Source organism: Chroicocephalus ridibundus, chromosome 7 (genome assembly GCF_963924245.1).
Source record: "Chroicocephalus ridibundus chromosome 7, bChrRid1.1, whole genome shotgun sequence".
NCBI classification, from domain to species: Eukaryota; Metazoa; Chordata; class Aves; order Charadriiformes; family Laridae; genus Chroicocephalus; species Chroicocephalus ridibundus.
Window position 1 is genome coordinate 28,200,837 of NC_086290.1, and position 24,343 is coordinate 28,225,179.

The window sequence follows — 24,343 nt, forward strand, 5'->3', positions numbered from 1 at the left end:
AAAGCAAGACCATTAAGTTCTGTGTGTCAGATAATGACCTTGTAAAGAAGTGATTTCTACTGGTAAAATGTCAATACACAATACAGATATCAAGTGGTAGACATACCTCATCTTCTACAAAAGTTCTGACCATCACTGTATCTTTTGCCATTTTCTTCCTAATTAGGGCTTGTTCTTTTTCATATTCTTTTTCAAAGTCACCATATGAAATAGCAGGGGCTACCTCAGCCACTTTAGGTTCCTGTACATATGCAGTCACCTGGGTTTGGTACATCATTTCTTGTTGAGATTTTATGTAGGCTTCATAATCAGCTGAGAATTAAGAACATATTCATTTTGATAAGTTTTTGTGGTTTTCACTGGACTGAATAGAGAAAACAAATACAAACTTATTTTGCTGGTTTTGGTGATTCAAGTAGAGTTTCTGCCTGTTTAGCGAATAAAATACAAACAGCAATGAAATGCAAAGACTGATGCCCTGAGATGAGCTTTATAAACAGGTAAAAGTTTTACTGTGCTTTTTTGGTGTTCTAGTTCTCAAAGTGAAAGCACTTGTAGGGACTATTTCACAGTTTCTTCACTGTGGCTCTGTCTCCCGCAAACTTTCACGCATTTTTACACGGAAAATTAAAAAAAAAAAAAGTTCGCTTCTTTCCCTGTAATAGAACAACCTATTACTTGGTTACCCTCCTTTCCCCACATCACTCTCTGAGTGTCTTATGTTATATAGATTGTTATGGACATCAACAGAAGAGGGATTCTGTAGCTATACATTCTAGCAAAGAATACAAGTCCTTCAAGAACCTGATGTCAAATACTCTGTCTTGCAGGAATGGAGCCACCAGGTCCCCTTTTATATTTCTTGAATTGACCAAAATAAGCTGCAAAGAGTTCGCAGTACACTTTAAAATCTTTTTCCCATTTTAAAGTTAATTTTAAGAAATATTTTTCCCATTTCTTTAATCTACAGTGTACCTTCTTCTAGTAAGGAGACCGTTGCAGAAGCTTCTCCATGTTTATTACGAACAACAATAGTATATTCTCCGGCATCGTCGGCAAAAGTCATGGAAATTTCAAGTTTGCATTCCCCGGTTTCTCTTTTGTAACTCACTTTGTATCTATAGAAAACATAAAAGTACAAGTTCTCTATAATTCTGATTATAGAACAGACTTCCTAGTGTATTTGCTTTTAGTTACGCAATTGATCAGAATCACTCCTAAATTGTACAAGACAAAAAAAAGAGAAACTTTTTCAGGCTATTCTCAATAAATCTGCAGAATAGCATAGGAAAAATAACCATGCTGAAACTAGACTACAGGTTTACTTTCTTTCTGTTGTCACTAAAATAAATGGGATGCAAACTGCAGTACTGAAATATCAGAGATCTAGTTATCAGAAACAGTAAAATGGCATATACTGTGTGCACAGTTTGTCCTAATGAGTCATTATAGCAGGATATATTTCAAGAATGCTACAAATGTATTTTTTTAGAAAGTGTGTTGCTTTTTATAGACAACAATTTGCATAGATAGAATGCAAACATTGCATAGACAGAATAAAACAAATGCAAAACTTCCTCCTGATTTTTTAAGTATATTCAGCATTTCTCGTTTTATAGTCTTTTGAATATTTGTATTTTAAAACAGCCTTCTGAAGTCTCGCATTAAGACATGATCCTATGATTTTTCCATTTCAAAAATAAAATTTCAGTGATGTTATTTGGATAAGCATCAGCAAGGGAAACAAAATTATGGTACCGTCAATTAAATATTCTTAAAAAATATGTTTAAACCGTTTTTGTGCATTGTATTCAAAGTACCTGTAGCCAGTCGTTAAAGGAACTCCACCTTTTTTCCAGTAGACATGTGGCTTTGGGTTGCCCCCTACTTGGCATTCAAAAACAATGCTCCCACCTTCAATTAATTTATGTACCATGGGTTTTCTTATGAAGAAAGGAGGTATGGGTTCTCCCGATACTTCCTCTGCTGCAGCAGAGACATCTTCCATTACAATGTCCTTTGTCTCCACATAGCTGAAATAAGATTCCAACACAGGTAAGCGAGCTGATATCTGAAGCTCTCATAAACAGAGTGCAAGAGACTAATGACCACAATAGGAGCAGTCTGTTTAGGAAAGTAACTTTACCGTTTTTCTTCTGTAACAGCCTTCTCAGAAATGGTTTCTCGAGTCTCAATTTCTTCTGAAACTGCAAGGCAAATATGATACAGTGGATTTTAAAATACTTTAATAGCACTTAAGCCGCAAGTTTTGTTGACACGAAGAGAGAGAAGGTTAAGTAGTTGGTTGGCTCAGAGGGCCAGATACTTCCACTTAGGAAGCAAGTTAAGAGTCTCCATCAGCCTGTAATTGGCCTTTTCCTCATATTCTTCCAACCATGTTACCTAACAGCCCTGGAATACAACTCAAGGCATATGTTCTACTTGGGAGCTGACAAAACACCTAAGTTACATTACAAGTAATATGATGCAGCTAACAAAATTATAATCTTCCTACAGTGATAAACATACTTACCTTTCACGTGTAAGTGGCAAGATGTGCTGACACTCCCAGCCTTATTGGTAGCAGTGCAGGTAAATCTTCCACTGTCTTCTGCAAAGGCTTCGCGGATCACAAGGCGAGCAAGCCCTGCTTTGAAAGTGATCTGGAAGTCCATTGAGCTCTCAATCTTGTAGTCTTCCCTGTACCATGTCACAGTAGGCTGAGGATGACCAGAGATATGGCACTCCAGAGTGACAGACTCACCTTCAGTCACAGTCTTATTTTTGAGGCCCTGTATGACAAAAAATAAGTATCACAGTTAGTATATATTTTCAGACATTGAAATAACTAAAGCCTATTTAAATGGAAACTTTAATGTCTACTTCAAAACAGTGTTGTGTTCAGCATTGTATCCAGGAAAAAAGAGGTATTTTCCAAAGGGAGTTATTTGAAGCTGTATTTGAGATAACTGAACATTACTGTTATTAACAAGAAAATTAAAACTTAGGTTGATGTTTATACAGATTATGGTGAGAAATTGTTTCACTGCAGCAAAGGTCAATCTACTATGTGGTATAAGTGTGAAGAATCACCCCCATAACAGTCATCCAGAATAGTTTGTATCAGAGATAAATTCTGTGGCTAAGTCTAATACAGAGTTTAAAAGATTCAATAAAGCCAAATTTTCATGGTCAGGTTTTCAGAGACAAAAATTAGAATGCCAAATGGGTGAAAACATAGTGTCACTCCCTCAGCCTACATTCAAATTACTTACTGAGACTAAGGTGGGTGGAGTAGCAGGGATTTCCGCAGGCACGGGAACTCTGGCAGTTTCTGTCACCTAGGTTGTTCAAAGCACAGTTAATAGACAGCTAACAAAGCCAAGGACATAAGCAGCAGAATTTAGATATGAAAAGAAATTAGGTAAAGAGAACTCTTTGCTTGCCATAGGAAAATATTAGGTCCTTAGAAGGATTTGTGTAAAATAACAAAGATAAAAGTCAGCGGAATGCTGTAAAAGTGGAAAATCACAATAACGAAACAACAAACAAGTGAAGCTTTTTTTTAAGATTAAAGTCAGTCTAAGTGATGGAAATTTGCGTAATAACATACCTTTGCTTCACCTTCTTTCCGCAACACCAAGTGTTCTTCACGCACTGCTTCACCTTTAAAGCTTACACCCATCTCTTTTTTAGTCTCAACATCATAGCGACTCTTATAGGTCTCAGCAGCCTCTCCAAAGGGAGAGGGAACGGGCTCTGCTTTTATCCTGACTTCATGTGGCTTTAGCTGGGGTGGTTTCACCGACTTGGTGATCTTTTGCGCAGCAGAAGTAGCTGATAACTCTTTTTCCAGAGTAGCCATGGCAGATCCAGCTATTGAAACCTAGGGAACAGAAGAGAAAGAGTTGTTTTCAAAGGCGCCAGTGTATTTCTTGAGCAGCTTGCATATGCACCTGTTGCTTCCTTAGTTACTTATTTGTGGACACTGCAAAAGCTACATATCAACAATGACTTCTAGTTTTAGATTGCAGTAGTAGAATACCGGAGATATCCTTATATTATTGTTGATGTGCCTAGCATTCGCATATTTTCTCTTTTTTTTTTACTTTAGAATTTGATCTTTAAATGGTCAAGAAGCTCTTAAGTGCAACATGAGAAATATCCTCTAAATTTATTCACTTGAGGCCTTAGCTTTCCTTTTAATCAGTCTGATACTACAACAAACAAAACTCCTAATTACATAATTGTCAGTGATTAAAATAACTGAAGATATTTCAAAATGTTATTGTAGGTGTAATAACTTTGGAAAATCTCTAAAGACAAAAATATTTTACTTCATTTTTATAGTGTTTAATTATGTTTGAGGGAAAAAAATAGATCTTTTTTCAAGTCCAGCTGGGGAGGCAAAGTATGCTTGAATGAGAAAATTAATTAAATGGGAACTTTTAATATTATATGAAGGAGTCAAACAGAAAAATGGAAAAAATAACATTAAAAATGGATGGTGTCACATTTTGCAGTCTGGAATTTTTCTGTTTCAGAAACTAGCTTAGTATGTAGTAGTCTGCAAGAAAGACAGAAGCACTGTTTTCAATGTGCTAGTGAACTGATGATGCACATGATAGGACTGAAGAGGAATACTTCTGCTCTTTAAAAAACATAAGTTGCATGACAAATGTTTACGATTTCACTGTACGACCTGAAGTATTGAAGCTGCATCCTTAGAGACGTGAAACCTTGTTTAAATAGCTACTAATTACAAATGACATTTTAGCAGTTCATGTGTCTGTTTACAGCACTGCTCTTCTCTAGTCAAACAGACCAACAAAAACAACTGTAGAGAGCATAAAATTCTTCTTCTTCTTGGGAAAGCACCACACTAGAGTGGGAGGAAAGGTCAAATGGAATGCGTGACCAACTGGTTATTATCAATGAGCATGCCGTTCTTCTTGGAGTTTTCACTTCTTACCTCATATGTATGATCTGGTTTAGGAACCGCAATTTTGGAGACTGTGAAGTGAGGACTTGGCGTGCGGGGTCGCGGGTGTTCGACATGAATTGTTTTCTCAATTTCTGTTGCTCTTTTTATCTACACAAAGCATTGAAAAACGTTGTTGAGAATGTGATGCTGTTCTGCAAACTGAAACAGATTTCACTGGGACATACTTTTTGGAAAAGAATGCAACGTAAACTGAGTCTAACCTCTGTTGATATATGAACTTGCTTCTTTTCAGCAGCTGAGATATGTTTCTCAGGAGGAACATAGACAGTTTTAACCTCTTTAGTGACAACATGACGTTCTGCTGGGGCCTCTGCAACATGCTCTTTATAGCCATATTCCAAAGTTTTCTGCTTTACATAAGCTTCATCTGCTTGTTCTTGTTCCCAAGGTGATCGAACACGTGCCTGATCAACTGCTGCAACAACCGTAGCTACAGCTTCAGCCCTTTTTCCAACTTGAGTCTACAGAGAGCATTGGCAGAATTAATACAAATATTCATCATTATATTAAAGACTCACATATCTGGCAAATACTTGTAAGTATAATGCTCAGTAAAGTATATTCCAGATAAAGAAAGAGTGCATAGGTATGCAAAAGTAATAACATAAATATCAAATGTGTTCACCCATAAGTATACTTCAGAGTCAGTACATTCAAAGACAGACATATTTTTTTCTAAGCTCTGTCTATGCATATTCAGAACACATCTATGGTTGCGTGCTTTATACTCATCAATGTTTGTAAGCAAGCCCACTTTTAATACTTTATAGTTACACTTATGGCTACTTATCTAAGAGTAAGGCAGGTACGTAAATGCACACGTAATTTCAAAGTCAGTATGCTCATCGGCTCCATATAACTGTTAGATGCTACTAAAAATGTAAAGAATGTGTCTAGCATCTGATGTGAATATATTTACTGAGGAATATACCCATAAATTTTTTTACCACAGGAGTATCTGTTAATTCAGCGCTAATCTATTTTAAATTATTTTACAAAAGTAGGAAAACAGGGCTTTCTGAGAAATTGGAAATAATGCATTTATATCAGGACTTTTATTTTTTTTTTTATTAACTGATAAATACTGTCAACTTCTATGTTATCAGGATCCAAATTTCTGCCCAGTCAGCCAACAGTAGGTGATAGGGTGATTACTACTAGTGTTTATTATTACTGTCATAACTGATCCAGATGTAGCAACAGAGCACATGAAATGTATGCCTTGTAGATGAAAAAAAAAAAGTAATAAATTATTTCATGCTGATTTTATAATCATTATCACCTTAAACTGAAATAACTTGAGTGAGGCCCAAAAGTGATTGTTTACGGAGATTTTGTTTTATTATTAAAGTAGTGTTTTGGTAAAAGGGACCTCTTATTCAGTATCATTGCCAATTTCAAAATCATTTTTTATACCAACTTGAATTTGGTCCTAAATTTGCATCATCTAACAAGTAACTGTAATCTCTTAGCAATCTGACTACTCTGAGTTTTATATGCTATGCTCTTTTAATTATATTTTATAAAAGTATTTTATGAATGTATCGTACTGTTTCTAACAAAGTAGGTAGACTTTAAATAAAAGCTGTTGGCAACTATGCTATTCTTCTGCATATGAGAGTTCCTGGCTATATTATAATACAAAAGCTTTTCTACTGTGTGAGTCCTACTGGAACAAAGCAGTGTCAACAAGTGTCTGATTGTCAGAAGTAATAAACTGGACAGACTTGAATGGATGTCGAAGTTTGTATTGTACAAAGAACAATACAATTCAAACCTTAATAGAGAGGTTGTTTCATCTGACAACCATAAAATTGCAAGGAATCGTCTTGTGGAAAAAAAGTTTGCAGAGTCAGAAATTTGAACAAGTAAACATTACTTGAAAGTCAAGTTGGTATGGTGTAGGCTTTCACAGAGAAACCTGACTGTAGTCTGAAAAGTGGCATTTTGTAACAGGGTGAGACATAAATCTCTTTTTCACTAGAAACTTATCACACTGTCACTTGGCAATCATCCCACTTAATGGGTATGTTAGCAGGAATTAATTTGAGGGCATTCTATTGTACCCAAGTAGCTCTTAAAAGGTGCATTTTGCAGATAAAACAAATTGTAACATTGCATTACAGATATGCAACAGCTATATTCACCTGATCATAAGCTAGATGAATTTGGTCTTGCTTGGCTGTAATTTCTTCTCTAGTTCTGGACACTGTGACTGGTGCTTTGGTTTTATCAGTGGCAATTATTTTCGGAACTACAGTAGTTTTCTTAGCTTCCTTTTTAATCTAATTATTATAGCAGAAATAAAAGTTTCAGTTACATACGATCTTGAAAGAAATTTGAACAATGGGAAAGCATTTTGGAATGGGAAAAAGGAAGGAGAATTAAGGGGTTAGACCCTTGTGCACTGCACACAGCTCTGTATTATATGTATACTGATAAGTACCGTTACACCCTGACACCTATTTAAATATAAATAATGATTTTTTTAAAAAAAAAAAAAGCTAAAATGCATTTCAGGAGTCAGTCAGTCCATTCCAAAGGTCAGTCAGAGAAAAGTGCTGCAGACATTCTATTAATGAAAACAGTTAGGAGAGAAAGATAGAGATGGAATAGTACAGTCTAATTAGCAGTAGTTCTAAAAATTTGTAAGTGGAATAAATCTTAGAAAGAATGAGCTGGAAATGTACAGTTAGTATTTTTTGAGGGACACATAAGCTTTGTAAAGAAGAGAGGATAAAAGACCAAATATGGTTATAATAGTGCTATTCACCTTTTCATGGGTTATGCTGACTTGTTCTTGTTTGGTAGCAATTCCTTCTTTACTTTTCGATATTATGACCGGTGGTTTAGGTTTATCAGTGGTAATTACTACCTTAGGTACAGAAGGTTTCATATCTTCCTTTCTTATCTAGTTGTTATGGTAAAGAAAAATAATAGCAATCAGTTATGTCTGTTGTCAAAATTACACAGCTTTTCAGGAAAGTGGGATAAGGTTTCAGAATGCATATCAATAAAAGAAAAACACCACCTGAGAAATGAAATAATTCCTTTGTACAGACCAAGTTATAGCCTATTGTATATGCTACATTTATATGAATGAAGTAGATTCAAAGTCATTAACATATTGCATTAATCTGTGTGTGAATTAGAGAAGAATCTTCACACTTCCTAGTTAATTGTGATACATCATTGTTTTGTTTTGTAGAAACTGTTTGCATAAAAATGAGTATTACTGACTTAATATTTGCTCCCATCAGTAGATGGAAATATTTCATCATTTACTCCAACAAACAATGGTTCCACAATATGGTCTAGCAGATGCATTCAGTCCTCACACAAATATGAACTTCCTTAAATCAAACTCCACACCTAAATATATCACGAGAGATAACCTTTACAATTGGTCTTCACAAATCTACCTTCAGACAAAAAGCAAAAGTCGACAAGCATCAGATGAAATTCTGAGTACCCTGGCAATAAAAGCCATAATGCTCAAAGGAAGGGCAGCTGCATTCTTCCTCTGTAGAAAGAGCTGCTACGGGGTCAGTAGAACCAGACCTTCAACGCTGGGCCTATATCTGCAATATCTTGCTTTATAAAGTTTTCATTTTGTAATCTTCTCTTCAAAAAGAAGCAGAACAAAGATACGTAGCACATTTGATGAAGAAAGAGGTTTTGTAAACTTATTAGAGTATAACAACGAGCTAAACACCTGTAACATTTATTTACCTTTTCATGAGCAATGTGCACTTGCTCATGTCTGGTAGATATTTCTTCTCTGGCTCTTGATATTCTTTCTTGTTCTTTATCTTTGTCTGTGGCAATTATTACTTTGGGTACTGGAGTTTTCTCTGGTTCTTTTCTTATCTACATGTTTACAAATAAAGAAGTTTAAATTGTATATTGTTAAAAAATATAAGGTATGTGATTTTCAATACATGTGGAAAAGAGGACGCAAAGAGAGGAAAAATGCAAAACTCTGGAATTCAAAATCATCTAGTCTGGAAACAACACCAACACCACCATAAACAGACTTTTTATAAAATGTATATACACTTAGCATAAAAATACTTGCTTTGCTACCGAAAGCAGTAATAAAAACAGAAAACAGAGGAAAACTGTCCTGCATCATAATCAGGTTGAGAAAGTGTAGGATATTAAAAACAAGCTTTAGGTAACTTTTACTTTGCCAAGAAGTTTAGATGCAATCTGCACATAAACATGTAATTTTTTGCCCAAGTGGATTTCTGTTTCTCAGTACTTTAAAGATAGGTTACACTTTCTTCCTTACACCTTTCGGCTAGAATGCAAATGTAACATTTCTCCATAAAAGCTGGTCTTCCATTAAATCACATTTGTCTGATAAAGCACATGCTAAAATCATCTGAATTCCAGTCAGCCATTATTTTCAAAATTGATTTCAATGCAGAATGAGTTTTTCCTCCTTTTTTCTGACCCACTGTGCTGCCAACAAACAAAGCAGGCTACAAATAGCAAGCTTAGAAACAAAATCAGAAAAAAAAATGGAAAATTTAGGACTTATTTCCTACTGTCAATTCCTTAAATGATTGAGAATACTATCTAGTAAATCGCCATACAATACATAAAAAATAGATTTTTTTCTAAGTTAAAGCTTCGCGAGTTTATCTATCATGTTCTTAGGCATTAAAAATGGAACTGAAATAAAAAAGGAAATACAGTCATCATCAAAGAGAGATAGGAGAACGATAGCAATGTAAACTAGAAGAGTGACCACGTATAAAAGGAAAAAATAATATTATGGTATGTCATTTGTCTTGTTCATAGGCTCGTCTTTTTGATGAGATATTAGATTTCTTGAACAAGGTAGGGGATGACAACCATAGGTAACATCTGTCTGTATTCACCTTTTCATGAGAGATGTGCCTTTTTTCTTGTGAAGTAACCATTTCTTCTCTAGTTCTTGATATTACTGTTTGTTTTGTTGCTTTATCACTGGTAACTACTACTGTTGCCTCCTTTCTCACCTGATTTTTGTAGCAACAAACAAAAAAAACAAAGCCTTAAAATTTATTTTAACAATTGATCATCAAAAGAAGAGGAAAAGGAAAAATAAGAGAGGAATGCAAGTGAAGGAAAAATACTAAGGGAGAATTATTTCATTCCTAGTGGGGAAATTTTAAATGAGATATTAGAGGGAAAACTTCATCGGTGTAAGAACAATGTTAGAAAATAAATGACAAGGGATAATAAAGGATCACTTTCATAGGAGGCATTCTTAAACTTAAGAACAGTTTAAGAATAATTCAATCCTGCTATGATGGAAAGCCATGGAATAAGTGATCCAAGAACACTCCTTTACAGTCCAGGTGCTCTGTAAGAGTATGCATGCGTTTGCGGTGCACTGGATAATATCTTGTTAATTCCTCACGGTGAATCATGCCTTGCTTGCACGTTGGATGAAGGGATAAAAGGGAAATCATAGAATGTCTGTGCTCTATTTCTACCTGCTCCTGAACAGGTTGAACGTGGACTGCAGTCATTGCTGTCCTTTTAGCAGTTTGCTCTACAACACTTGGAGCTGGTTCTCTCACCATGGCTTGATCCACAGCAGCAACAACCGTAGCAACAGCTGCTGTTTTTTCACTGTCCTTTCTCACCTACATTAGTCACATCAAAAGACATTTTTTCATGTTTTGCACACGTTCAGAAGAAGCACAAAACAAGTACAGAGACAGAATGTTGCAAGGAAGCATTTGCAGCAGAACTCTCTCAACAGCAGATACACACAATTTTTATACACAGCGTCTCAGATTCCATTTAGCAGATCTATTCAGCAGTGGTAAGTCCACCCACAGAGCAAAATCTTAATCCTTAAAACAGACTTTACCTCTCTAGCACCAGCTGCAGCCTCACCAGCACCGCTAACGGTAACTTGTTCTTGGACCCCGTATCTCCCCTCCCATCTTTCTTCAGTTCTTATTTGGGTAGCACTTGTAGATACTCTTGTTTCCTTCATCTGGGCTTCTGTGGTTGCAGTGTATCCTTCCTGCTTCCAAGGAGGAAGGACTTCGGCCCCAGCTGTTGTCACTACCTGTGTTTTACGGATTGGAGATGGAGATTTCACTGGTCTGATAGGTGAGGTGGAGATTCTTCCAGCAGGAGAAACTGACCTAATGAAAGAATAAAGTGTTAATATAATTAATGTAGTGTCACACAATGACAATTATATAAACAACTTCAGCCTGAACTTGAATTCACTCCCCATTTAGGATATCTTCATTAGTTTGTAGTTTGATTTTAAAAAGGTTTTTGAGGGGTTCTACTTGTAAATTACGCTTACCTGGTTTTAACATTATGTCTAATGTGTGTTTTTGTCACATAAAAAATAGCATGTGGTAGCCACCTAGCAACAACATAACTAGCTATTCCTGCACCACATCTCATTTCCACGTGTCATCCATACATGTGTTCAGACTCCAGCTTCTGATCAGGGCCTATACTCTTTCCCATATTTACATTTACAAATCTCAGCCACAAAATTGGTAGCCGCTTGGAAAGTGATAGTTTCTAAATTTTGATATTCCAAAAATTCAATCACATTCCTAGCAGAGAGTTTTAAAGCATTTCTCAAAATGCTTTAACAGGCTTTCTAACTTAGATTTTCTTCAAAAGGAATTTTTTAATGCTGTATTTCCCAGATCGAATTAACAAATTGCAGCAGTAGGGGGCAGCAGTATCATATGAATTTTTAGATTTATTTTCTAATGTGTTGTATGTCTAAAAGTGGTTTGACTAGTGGGGGAGTACAAACTCCTAGTTCCATGTGCACTCTAGATGGCACTATTGAATTATTCTTTCATCTATGCAGTTGTTGCTAGTTACTGTCAATTAATTTGTTCCTGTCCTTGAAAGTTATTCTCAATGAGGCAAAATTCACCAGCATACATAGCTCTGACAAGTTAAATGGGTTTCCTCTAAGAACTCAGCTTGGAGACGTTCCATGATGCTGGTGCTTCAGGATGCTGAAACTTCAGGACGTCCAAAGCAATTTTCTCTCTACTTGCCCCTCAGCACAGACCTCCTGGGGTCTCACAGACCACAAGCCCTGATCTTCAAATCACTCACTTTCCCTCTCAAGACCCTTTATACAGCAGAGATAAACTTCACCTTTCCACAACCACAGTTACCTTGCCTAACCTCAAAACGCTATTTCCGCAGTCACTTCCAGCACGCACATGTTCATTTTTTATTTTTTTTTTTACATATCCTTCCATTCTGTCTGCCTGACATCAGAATGTCATTCCTCTTTTCTCTGTTCATCTAAAATAATCAAGGGCCAAGTGCTCTGCTGTTTTCTTCTCTTCCGTCATGAACTTCAGCTACTTCAGCTGAATGCAGAGCAATCAAATGGGATTTATTCTCTAAAGGATTTTCTTCCATATGGGATAGAAAATTTACATAAGAAGCACTCACTTCTGTAACAGTGGCAACAGCACATTATAGCTCACAGTCAGAATAAACTCAGTCAGTTTTAAGTCAGTTCCTTCTTCCATTTTTGTACTATGCTCTCCTTCTACGGCATTACTGCTATAAGTGAAAGTGATTCAAAAAGCAATCTTGTCTGAAAGAGTAATAAGTTTACCTTACTGGTGAGGGTGTTGGTGCTCTGACATGTCTTACAGGTGATGGTGATTGTCTAACAGGAGATGGTGATTGCTGTCGTGCCATTTGTGCTTTTGCAGCAATTATTGGTGGGGTCGGTGATTTCGATGTAGGTCTAGGAGGCATTCGTGGAGGTGCTTTGTGTGGGAGCTGTTGGGCTGTCGCACCTTCTATGACCATTTCAACACTTGTAAGTGACCTGGCATCAAAGTGGGCTTCAATCTTCTACAATGAAATCAGGAAAAGAAGTCTGAGATACTGTAGAAGTAATCATCCACATTTTAGCCTTACCTGCTTTGTTTTTGAAAAATATACCTTTTCAATTCTGGCTTGTCTTGTTTGTGAAATCTGAGCAGTCGAAACAATTGTCTTTGTCTTTTTAGCAGGAACGGCTTCTTCCTCACCTTTTGGAAGAGAAAACATGTTCAGGAGAATTGCATACAGCAACAAACAATAAACAGCTGCAGAAACAGATGAATGGTCAATTCCAATTATATATAAATGTATACGAACAACAGAGAAAGAATTAAGCAACCATCTATTTTTCCTGCAGTATCTATAGACAGATAGTTGTGAAAACAGTTGAAATAATATTTCTGCATTACTATGTCATTAGAAAAAAAAAAAAACAAACAAAGAAAAATACATTTATTGTGGATTCTTCAGAATCAGTCCTGGATCTCAAATGACTACACAATCTGGAAGCCTGACTGAGGGGAAATCCAAGCAATACTGCTCTGGGTAGAACGATTCACTGCTACAATTCTCCTCTATCTAAGAACTGTCTTCATCCTTACCAGGCTCATTTAAAAGACCATTTACAGTTGTGCAGCCCAATCTACCTGGTCTATCAACGCCAGCTTAAAAATACAACTTTGAGAAATATACAGAACAAAACAAGAACAACCAAAAGTATCCCACACTTTTTTTTCTGTCTACTCTATCCTCAGTTTAAAGAAGTTTAATTATGGAGAAACGGTCCTTTGGAATTCTCAGACAAAAATCTTTGTCAAATTTCACCAAAGACACTGCTTTTTCACAACAAGTTAATAGCCTTATAGAAAGAAGTTATAAATGAACCTATTGATATAACTTTGATGAAGTGGTGCATATTGTACCATTACTACAATGAATACTCTCTTATTTTCATGGCTCACAACTTCATCTCTGTTACCTTGAATTAGCAATTCAGCTGTTGAAGTAGCACGTCCCACGTTATTTGTGGCATTTACTGAATAGGTACCGGAGTCTTCAGGATATGCTTCTGCAATTATTAAGCTGTAAAGGTCTCCTTCTTGTAAAATTTGAAAATCGGGGGAGCTTTGGATTTCTACTCCATCCCGATAGAACTTCACCACAGGTGTAGGGATTCCAGTCACTCTCACGTCAAGTCGAACTTGACTTCCCTGTCTTGCAGTCATGCTCTGTAGTCGTTGTGAGAAGTTTGGTGGTGCTGTTCCAGCTACGGTTTTATTGAAGAAATAAATAGAATAAAAATAATGTCTGTTAAAAAGAACTGTAAGGGCTAGATATTTTCATTACTAGAAGTGCACAAGGTCTATTTCTCCTTCGCATGCTACTCACAGGTGATACTACCTTCTCATTCAAAACATTATGAGTTGATTTGCCAAAATGCAAACACCTGTAACTTTTTTCCACATGCTTAAAATTTCTGATAATTCTGATTATGCCCATGATTGCGAATGTTTCTAGAATTAGAGGTACATTGATTATACATTGATCATACATGTATACTACATAAGGAGTGAGTGCAATCTCTTGGGTATGGCCTTTTATGTGAGTCATTCTGTTAAATACCATTTACATCATTAAATATCATTAAGGGCTCCATCCTGCAGAACTTTATCCTTTTTTTATGTGTAGTTTGAATGCAGCCAGTGTGACAGATGACATGAGCAGAAGTATACAGGGCTAAGCCAGAAGTTTGTGACTGTGATTAAGAGTTTATAAGATCAAGATTAAACTTTTTACAGTTAAGATGTGAAGGACGCTGTTAGAAATTACTGGTGGGAATATATGCTGAATTCTAGACTGCTTTAGGAGAAATAATTTGTTTTGCTGTTTCTTTGCTAATCATGTATTTCAAATCCAAACTTCTTTCATTATCTGTGGCACTGCGGCTGTCGCTCACTTTCTCACATTGCCAGCAGAGAGAGGTGCCTTTCTTTAGCTGCTTGATACCTGTGACAAGTAGCTCAGCAGTACTAGTTGCTTGCCCAGATCCATTGGTGGCTTGTACGGTGTATCTTCCACTGTTTGCTTCTGTCACGGTGGGGATCACCAGTTTAGCGCGGCCATCACTAAACGAGATCTGCACACCGGGCAGAGTTGCAGCAGAGAGAACCTGGCCATCCCGATACCAGCTCACCTCAGGAACTGGGAAACCTGAAGAAAAAGGACGACAAGAGGAGATTAAGACGCTAGGAAATGCCATATATACAAAACTCCCATAATACTTGCTCACGTATACACAGTTATAGTGAAGTGTAAGGGCAGAGGAACAGATCAATGAGCGCATGTCCAGTGCCACAGTGGTGAATTTATTTTTCAGAAAGGTCTTTAAAATACTCAGAGCAACAGGTCAACTGCACAGGCTACTGCATTTAGGAAGTCACTTGAATAATGAGCAGTCTGTAGTTTGGCAGTCCTGTTGTGGAATAAAAGTACAAATTACGAGGGGGGTGAATTGATGCATGTGAGGGGTTTTTTTATTTATTTGCTAGTATCTAAGTAGTATTGCTAACAAAATCCAGTCCAATACTTTGGAGAAAAAGTAAAATCTGAACTTGCAACCAAGTACTTGTCCTAACACTAAACGATTTCAGAAAACGAAGTGACAGAAAAAATGACTGTTGCAGACATTAACATCAAGTACCCCAATGTTGTGGGTTTTTGTTTCTTTCTTCTAGAGTGAATTCTGTTTGAGCTTGGTGGAAAGCAGTCATCTGGAATCAGCTGATCTTTTGTTGTTCAAATATATTATTCTTTTGTTGTTGGGATCATGAGCAAGACTCTTCTGGTCAGAAGAGTTTCACCTGTATCTACTGCTGGTTTTTAAGATGTAAATGGTGATTTTAGATTCCTAATGGAAAGTCTCTTCCCATCGTTCTACTTGGCCAACTTTATTGAGCAACTGAAATCCATTTGGCAAACAGGTAAAATTCTTATATGAGTCACTTAAGGAGAACAGCTAATTTAAGGAGACAGTTCCAGCTCAAAGTCTTTTTGTAGTCCTAGAATACCATTTCTCCAAAATGAAAATCCCTGCAGATTTACTTTAGGTACTTCTCTACTCAAGCCAAATCACCAAGTGCACTGCACAGGGGCTCAGGAATGACGTCTGAGACTCTCCTTGCTACAGCTGCTCTAATTTTCCTAGTTCCACTCTCTGTGGTTTGGAAAACCCCAAGACCACAGAGTTCTGCTTCCTTTTTAGAGTATCCCTCCTATAAACTCATTTCATTATTTTGGGCTTTAATGTGCCAGGAATATGACTGTGTGAGACTAAAAAAAAAGAGGAGATTGAAGTCTCCTGCAGTCACACCAGACTTGGTTTGGAAAGTTTTAAATTTTACTCATAGTTGAAAAAATGATTTTTAGATATATGTAAAATAGAAACACAGAGAAAGAGAATGCGACCAGTTTTAGAGAGGATTAAAATCAAAAGGGTAAAAGTATGTTTAAGCGTTGTTAATTTCACAGGTGGAAGTTGGTCAAATTTCCTATCAAACAGCCCTGATGGTGCTGGTATAATTCAACTTTGTACTACTGGTGTAGGACAATTTGGGCATTATCACCATAAATACAGAGTAACCAGCAGATCCCACTGATTTCATCCAGAGATACGTCTTCAACATTTGTGCAAATCAGTTTCAAGATGTTTCAAGGTAGGCAACCAAAAATCGTGTTGTCAATAGTGAAATCCTTGAAACATTTTTATATTCTTGGTGCAGCATGATTAGCAAGCACAGGGGTTTTTGTGGTAAGTTGAACAAGGCCTACATTTTTAAAAATTGAGTCTATTTTTATGTCTCAAACTCGTATGTTCAAGGGATCCGAAGTTAGAAGCTGTTTTGGAAATCTGAGCCCTAATTCACATTAAAAGAAACTCAGCTTCTTCACAAATCTACTAGCACTCTGCTAGTCCCATGCCACAGAGCTGGGAACTAGAAGGTAAGGTCTAGCTCAGATTATAGATATTTTTGCCTGGACTTGGAGTAAGGACTTACTTTTACAAGTGCCAAATTGCACTATGTTTCGAATATTAATTATTAGGATATTCTTTTTCATTTTAGAACTGTCCTTGAGGTTTTTTAAGCTTTATTGCAAGAAAGAAGCAAATGAACCTGAAGTGCCTCAACTTCACCGCTTAAGTAATTGAATCAGGTGAGATTGTCCTGACAATGACAGAAGTGACAGGAACTGCCAATTTGTGTACAATGTATGTCCTGCTTTCAACAATATGCAGAGTGTAAAGGCTGGCTTGCGTTGCGTAATACCTGAAAACATCAGTTCAAAGAAAGTTAAGTGGAGAGTTAATTTGTTCTTTATGGACAAATTCAATACTTGATCCGTACTGCGGAGACATGAGGATGGGCACAGTTCTAATAGCAGCAGCACTGCAGACTTCCTTGACAGTGACGTGCTGTCTCATGTCCCCTCAGTCACTGCTCACCCAGTAGGACTCCCCCTGTGACGATGTCCTACCTGCTCTGGCATCTACTGCTTTTAATCATAGGGTTTGTGTGTTCTGCGCTTTCTGAGCCCAGGGGGAGGTACTGGGTATTTTTGTCTGCTATCAAACCCTTGTAAACTGGCACTTAATTCACAGTCTGATACAACAGTACAATTCATTTGTTCTGGTTTATAGACTGCAAAATTGCATCTCAGGTGGTTGCTAAGCTCTTCGTGGTACTCTTAGATTAACCAGGCTCTTCACGTTCAAAATGTAGCTCTGTATTAATACTTGACTTGCATATTAAAAAAGCTGGGTTATCAAAGATAAACAGAAAGTCTGAATTTCAAATCCACAATAATTTATGACAGAAAGGAAGGGCATACAACGTAGCAGAATAAAGCTGTATAGTCCATTATTTATGCAATTAGTTAAAGAAATTAAACTTTCATATTTTTTACACATTAGAAAAACTAAATGCCGAGCCACTGTCAGATCAGTCAATCTTGGTGGATGCTTTTGGGGCAGGAAAGATACTCCAGAATCCCACAATGTGAATAAAAGCTAACAGGAGATTGCCTCACATGATATGTGGGACTAAAGTACAAATACAGCATATGCTATTAGAAAAGCTGCTCTATCTCCTCTTAGTAAGAAATCAAGTTCCCCTCCCAAGTACTCCATGTTATCACACAAATGAAAATAGCCAAAATCACACATTAACATTAGCATCCTAACTTTTTCTGATGATATATTTATGTATTCATAATAATAATAAGCATTGTAATCATGAGTGGAAAGAAACTTTTCACAGAAAATTTACAGCGTACAGACAAGAAGAGGTCCAGGCAATTAACTGAAGAGTAGAGGGCCAAGTAACAGAATAAGGCATGAAAAAATATCCTGAATTGGCTACAGGACGTGTTCAAACACCTTGTGTGAACCTTGTGTGAGTCAGTGTCATCCAAAGGGGCCAAGGAATGAACCACAGTGGACCGTAGATGTCAGAGATCTCTATAGCTGGACAGATCATGTGTTTGCACCTGTCACAGAGCATTTGGGTAGTGTTTTACGGTATGTGGATCATCACATTGCTAATGCCTGTAAGACAATATAATTCCATCGGCAGGAACACATGTCATTTCTCCTTACTCACTGCCCAGGTCAGAGGCACTCTTAGAACAGGGTGTTGGTTAAGTTAAAGTTACCTCGGGGGCTTCTATGGGGTTTTGCACAAGATCGGGTGCTTTAATAGTGTGTAGACTAGCAAAATGAACCATCCTTTAAAATTATGCGGCACCTTTAAATTGCACAAACAAATTATATTAATCTAGTCTTGTACAACCATCATGATCACCATACATGTCTACAATCTAGCAAATGAGGGTTTTCTACCCTATTCAGTGGCCACATGAACTCAGATTTTGTGCTTTTAATCCTCCTGCCAGAACTCTGGAGTCAAGTAAACACAGAAGGTGGAAATAAGCCTCAGCCAGAGTAAGGCTTAGCACCAGGTCAATGAAGAACTAGCATATATGCCTTGCCTTTTGCACCTTGAATCCTCATTCTGTCCAATCATCATCCAAACATTATTCTCTCTGCACTCATATCAAGTTCCCTTATTAGCACGGTATGTATTTTTATGTACATACTTTTCATGCTATTTCCACCCAGTTTTGATGATTCTAACGTACATGAGAATTAGAAATCAGTCTCATTGGCAGGATGGTTGGCTGTTGCCTGGGAAGCCTTGTGACCTTATGCAATATGCTTGTGGATATCTGACAGCCCTTCACAGTGCTGATCAGTACCGTATGGTGTGGATATGAATTCACGTTTCAGCACTGATTTTTACCCATTCAGATCAGATTATGATCTACGAAAAGCGTTATCATTTGTCTCAGCATAAACGTTACTAAAAATAACAATAAAATATAATCAGCCTTGCAAGAATGAATCAAAACCTTACCACTAATATGAGCCTCAAAGGTTGCGGCACTACCCTCCAGTGCCACAACACTTTGTAACGGCTGCGTAAATGTTGGTGCTTTCGTCGTCATCTTTACAGGCACTCTGAAAGCAACAAAAACATAATTAGATATCAATGGCGAAATTCTTATTACACACACATCCTTCTTGCTAGATTTTAGGAATATTTGTAATTATTTTCATAACAAATTACTCTTCTCATTTTAAATCATGTTGACCTGGTGAAATGTGGAGACTCTAGGTTTTGACAAAGCTATACAGCCTATTACTCTTAGGGCACACTTGGCTGAGTTGGATGTGAAACTGTTATATTTAGTGAAGCTGTGATTTGGCACTACAAGTATGCAGCAGGAGACAAAGTTCTGCTTGACTCATTGCATGACCTTGTGCAGGTCATCTAGCCTCTATTTGTCCATTAATCTCCTTTGCCTAAAGGGAAAATAATCTCCACGTAAAACTTTTTTTGAATGATTTCACAATATTTTGCTGGTGCAAAGCATTTGCATTCTCCAGCAGAAAGACAACTAGATCACTCAGTAGCAACTGAAAAAAATGTGAAGGTCTAAAATCCATTTGGTTTTTAAAATTAAAAAAAAATAATCCAGGACTCTCTTGTAAAAGCAGTCTGTAAGCAATGAATAATTTCATTTTACACAGATGCATACTGGCAACAAAGATGAAGATAAAATTCTACTCTTTCTTAGAGAGTTTCTCAGTGGAATTTTGAATACGGGAAGACAGCCACCTTGGAAATGTGAGCTAGGATATAAAGTAGCCACTGACACTGATGGTTTGAACAACTGCAGATCCATGTGAAATCTGAAAGGAAAAAAGTTTGCTTTCTTTTCCTATGCCACAAGATCTTACTTTGAAATAGCACACTGCCACTAGATAGGCTTCTGTATCAGGAGTATTTTATATTTGCCTGAACAGATTTATTTACTGATGTTGAATAGTGCAGGTTTTTAAAATGTATTTAGTGTTTTCTTAAGAGTATCATACATCTATTAAAGTTACAATTTTTCTCATTAAAAAATCCCCCCGAGAGCATATCACGCTCTTACTAAACAGGGGTTAAGCCCACGATCTTTTCAAGTCAATCTCACTCACACGTTTACTGTTGGTTACTTTAGCTTTTGTGCCTGGTTTTGTGACAGTCCCAGGATAACTTAAAAATTAACAAGAAAGTGAAGTTTCTTTCACTATCAGCCAGATTTATGCCACCTTTCAAATGGGTGAAAATCCTTCATTATATGAGTTCCTTCAACGAAATCAGTGCCCGGTGCCTACAGACAATAAGTGCATAGGGGCAGCACTGGATATTGTATCGGGATTTTGAGCTGCTTTTTATCACCTTTACTGGTTATCTGGATACTTGTTGCAGCTTGACAGAGGAACAGCCTTTTTAACAAAGCTTTTCAGCTTTGAGGGTAGAGGGAAATGAGTTCAAATTAGAAACAAATGACCAGCATTTCGTCATAACACAACACTAGTTTTCTGAAAGATGAAGACACATATCTGTCACATGTAATTCGCTAAGATCTACTTCAGTTATAACTATGTTTTGAAGCTCAGATAAAATATATGGAAATAATCTTAGAATATAATTAAACATTATGAAAGCTTATATATATATGTAATTTCCTGATTCCAGAATAGATTGGAAATCATTTAATTAAGTAGAATTGTCATGGAGTTCACAGAAAGTTTATATCTTTCATTGTCAAGGCAAATTTCAGTGATGGAGATCTGATCTTATAAGGCTTTTTGTATAATTAGAACTGAAAGTATGCATCTGAAATGTCATGTTCCAGAAATAACCTTCCCAGCTCTGAATGACAGCAGACAAGTGTTCCAGAGCTGCCATGTAACTGATACCTTAGCAGTTGATTCCCTTAAAAAGTCATCAGCGCTTAGCTGATACCATATGCATTTTATCAGAGCTATTCTTGGAGCTTCTCAGTTTATCTCTCAGTAGGATAACCTTGAACACTCCCAACAGAAAGGAGGTTTTAAGTTAAGCAGATGTTTCCATGCACTTTTCAAATCTTAATTTATATAGTCTCCAACAATAAATACACTGGAAAAACTTTTTGCTGAGTGTTATTGAAATTTACTCCCAGAAATTTAAGATATAATCCAGCCAGAGAATTTAAGCGCTCCATGTCTATACTCTGAAAACTATACCCTTCTGTGAGCAAATTTGTAAAGAACAGATCATACCAGGATTATTAATGACTGATAAAATACTCATTACACCAGCAGAAACATGCTACTAACCTGATCTCTCAAAGTGCCTGTAAGAGTGGGCTAAGCCCAACGAAATCTTCTTGAACGACGTCCTTATCCAGAGTAAGATTTTTTAGACAATCCCAGCATGAGAATTGTTGAGCCTCTAATCATAAAAACAAAACTACACAGTCTTGACAGTGTAGTTTTGTTTTTTTGCAATCCCTACACCCGAGGCGAGGCGGGGAATGCACGACTGCTCAGAAGTGCTAACATAGTTGTTTTGCTTTATATACCCCAGCTCTGCTGACAGGTCTGCCTCATCCTCTCAGTGCCCGTTCTGATTGGTTTCCTAACAGAAAGTGTCTTGTGAGGGGGGATCCGCTCTGTGTAACCGTACACCACCTGTTGGTTTGATCGACAACGCTAATTCTGGAAGCACAAAAGGGATTCACCGAGGAAACATCATCTGTTCCAAAGATTTTGATTTATAATTTGATTTGGTTTATCATGTGCAGTTTACAAGCCATTGCGAATTTCCTAAGTCATAAGCACAAGACAAAGAAAGTGATATTGGAACATTTTAGCAGAGGATACGGGAAAGTCAGCAGCAGTCATATTGGTGAGCTTCAGCCTTACTTTCTTTCAATATAAAACATCCAAGAAGATACCAAATGCATCTGTCAATCACCAGACTAAATAAGTAAGCTGAGCTCAGACATGTGGCTGCATGCTATTAGAATACACTGTGTAAATTATTTTTTTCCATAACTTTGCATTCTATAATTGTATTTGGTAATATATAGATTCTGCGATTTGGTTGGGTTTTTTTGTTTCCATCACAATTTTTCTGTTGGATGTTCCACACAGTTAGGCTTAACAAACAATAGCATGCAATGTGCAGAAATATAAATTTTTTGAGAGTAAATTAACACAGGCAACTACGGTAATTTCTAAAAAAGCAGATCTTAAGTCTAATGGCTTTTTTCTAGACCTGTGGAGGCCTTGTGCAGACCACAGAGTTAATCATCCATGGAATAGCATATGAGTTTGTGAACCTCCACTAGCCCAGCTTTGCCACTCTATGCAGCTAATTGTACCATTAGATTTGTTGCCTCCAGAACAGGGGCAGAGCTAGAAAACGACCCTCTTCTATAGCTGGAATGGGAGGTGTTTTGCCCCAACACCACATCTGCCTGTTTCATTTGTTGCCTTTTCCTTTCCTATGAAGTGGAACATATATAACGCATATCTAGTAAACTCTTTAAGCACATAACTGGCTTATAAGCCTACGTATGTGCTTAAATTCAAGCATGTGCTCAGCTGTTTTGGTAAATCTTCAGTCTGCTGTTACCAAGATCCACATTGAAAAGTATCACCCAGAGGATACCTAGAGAAGTAAGCACAGGCTGGAGTTTTGTACTATCAATCAGCTGCAACCTGATAGAAACAACCTGAATGAAACCTCCAGCAGGAGCTCCAGAAAATGCCTGCCAAGGAGAGAGAATACCACCGCTACGATACCTGCAAGAGGGTATTGTACTAGAGGCTGCAGATCTGGAAGAAACAAGAAATGACATATTGCTGTGATCTCATAAAATAACTTCAGAAGTTTGATCTGACCTTTAATTTATCCATGCCACAAGGTGTCAACTTTATGGCTACTCTTGGCATGCAGCAGTAACAGCAGCAACAGAAACTGGAAGAATAGTCTCCACACTGGTACTACCCTGGACTTTTGCAGCGGTTGAAAGTCAGAGTACTGTGGCTTATTTTTAACTTTGTGTTGCAAACAGATGTCAGAGAGCCCACTCTCTCTGTATAAGACTTAGTATCTTAGTATAATAACAAATGAAACTTTATGCATTAGTGGGGAGAAGAAGTTAGCTTCTACTAGAAGGCACAAAATGTTCAAAGAAATCTGTGTGAAGGGTATGTAATATGTGATTCTAATCAGGGACTTGCTACATTAGCAGATGACCATTTTTTCTCTGTAGTTAAATGTTTAAATATTCAGTGAGAAATCAAACTTGAATGAACACAGGCTAGTATCTGCAAGCTTAACAAACACAGCCAGCTTAATGATGATGTCTAAGTCAAATAAACAATGAAAAAGTTTATAAATACATGATAATTTCTAAAGGACAGAAGTGTGCAAACTGTCACTTTTGAAGTTACGAGATGATCAGAGGTTGAAATTTTTCTATTTCAATCAAGTCAACAATTGATGACAATAATAGAAAGTTACATGGAAAAAATTTTGCTTCATTCAGATATGTAAAAGAAATATATTGTATTTTTTAAATCAGTTCCTACCCGCTTACTTTTTTTAGAAGTTTTACATTTGCTTTTGATCGCTATTAAATCTATTTCCTTTCTAACAAAGGTTTGTACCTTCTCAACTTTTTACTTTCGCCGGTGAATTCAGAAAAGAAATTGAACTGTGAAATATTTCTCTCATGCTCTCAAGGAAATAGGAATTATTTATATCGCATGCCTTCTGTTAACAGAATGACTATCAGCACAGTGTGATTTCGATATGTTTAGTGTAACATAGTGCATCCACAATAAAAAGCAACAAGACTTCAGTCTTATTATTGTGTAGCAAGGACAGTGCTGGTAAAAACTGCATTTCTTTCCTCCAGGATCTAACATAAGTCAGATCCAGATAATGACAAAGACTTCTTTTCAGGCAGACTTACAGATTGGAGATGGTTATGAAAATTTCAGCATTTGCTTCAGTCTGCTACTGTTTTAAGTATAAACTATATATTGCC

General features: G+C 36.9%; 1 protein-coding gene across 4 annotated transcripts in view; it reads right to left on the reverse strand.

Annotated features, from left to right (window-relative positions):
* The window catches only part of TTN (titin), a 244,001-nt gene extending 222,187 nt beyond the window's left edge, over positions 1-21,814 (reverse strand). For 3 of the 4 annotated variants that reach the window (XM_063341960.1, XM_063341959.1, XM_063341961.1), the window contains exons 1-21: positions 21,618-21,814; positions 19,318-19,421; positions 14,855-15,058; positions 13,827-14,114; positions 12,968-13,056; positions 12,633-12,877; positions 10,878-11,160; positions 10,495-10,647; positions 9,895-10,014; positions 8,738-8,875; positions 7,779-7,916; positions 7,153-7,290; positions 5,206-5,466; positions 4,973-5,092; positions 3,614-3,886; positions 3,276-3,341; positions 2,534-2,792; positions 2,147-2,207; positions 1,821-2,033; positions 976-1,118; positions 107-312 (exon numbers count right to left, since the gene is read on the reverse strand). In XM_063341960.1, the coding sequence (XP_063198030.1) occupies positions 107-312; positions 976-1,118; positions 1,821-2,033; positions 2,147-2,207; positions 2,534-2,792; positions 3,276-3,341; positions 3,614-3,886; positions 4,973-5,092; positions 5,206-5,466; positions 7,153-7,290; positions 7,779-7,916; positions 8,738-8,875; positions 9,895-10,014; positions 10,495-10,647; positions 10,878-11,160; positions 12,633-12,877; positions 12,968-13,056; positions 13,827-14,114; positions 14,855-15,058; positions 19,318-19,408 (3,489 nt within the window). In that variant the 5' untranslated portion in view covers positions 19,409-19,421; positions 21,618-21,814. The remainder of the gene's footprint in view (positions 1-106; positions 313-975; positions 1,119-1,820; positions 2,034-2,146; positions 2,208-2,533; positions 2,793-3,275; positions 3,342-3,613; positions 3,887-4,972; positions 5,093-5,205; positions 5,467-7,152; positions 7,291-7,778; positions 7,917-8,737; positions 8,876-9,894; positions 10,015-10,494; positions 10,648-10,877; positions 11,161-12,632; positions 12,878-12,967; positions 13,057-13,826; positions 14,115-14,854; positions 15,059-19,317; positions 19,422-21,617) is intronic. The other variant, XM_063341962.1, reaches the window with a different exon arrangement.
* Positions 21,815-24,343: the final 2,529 nt, after the last annotated feature.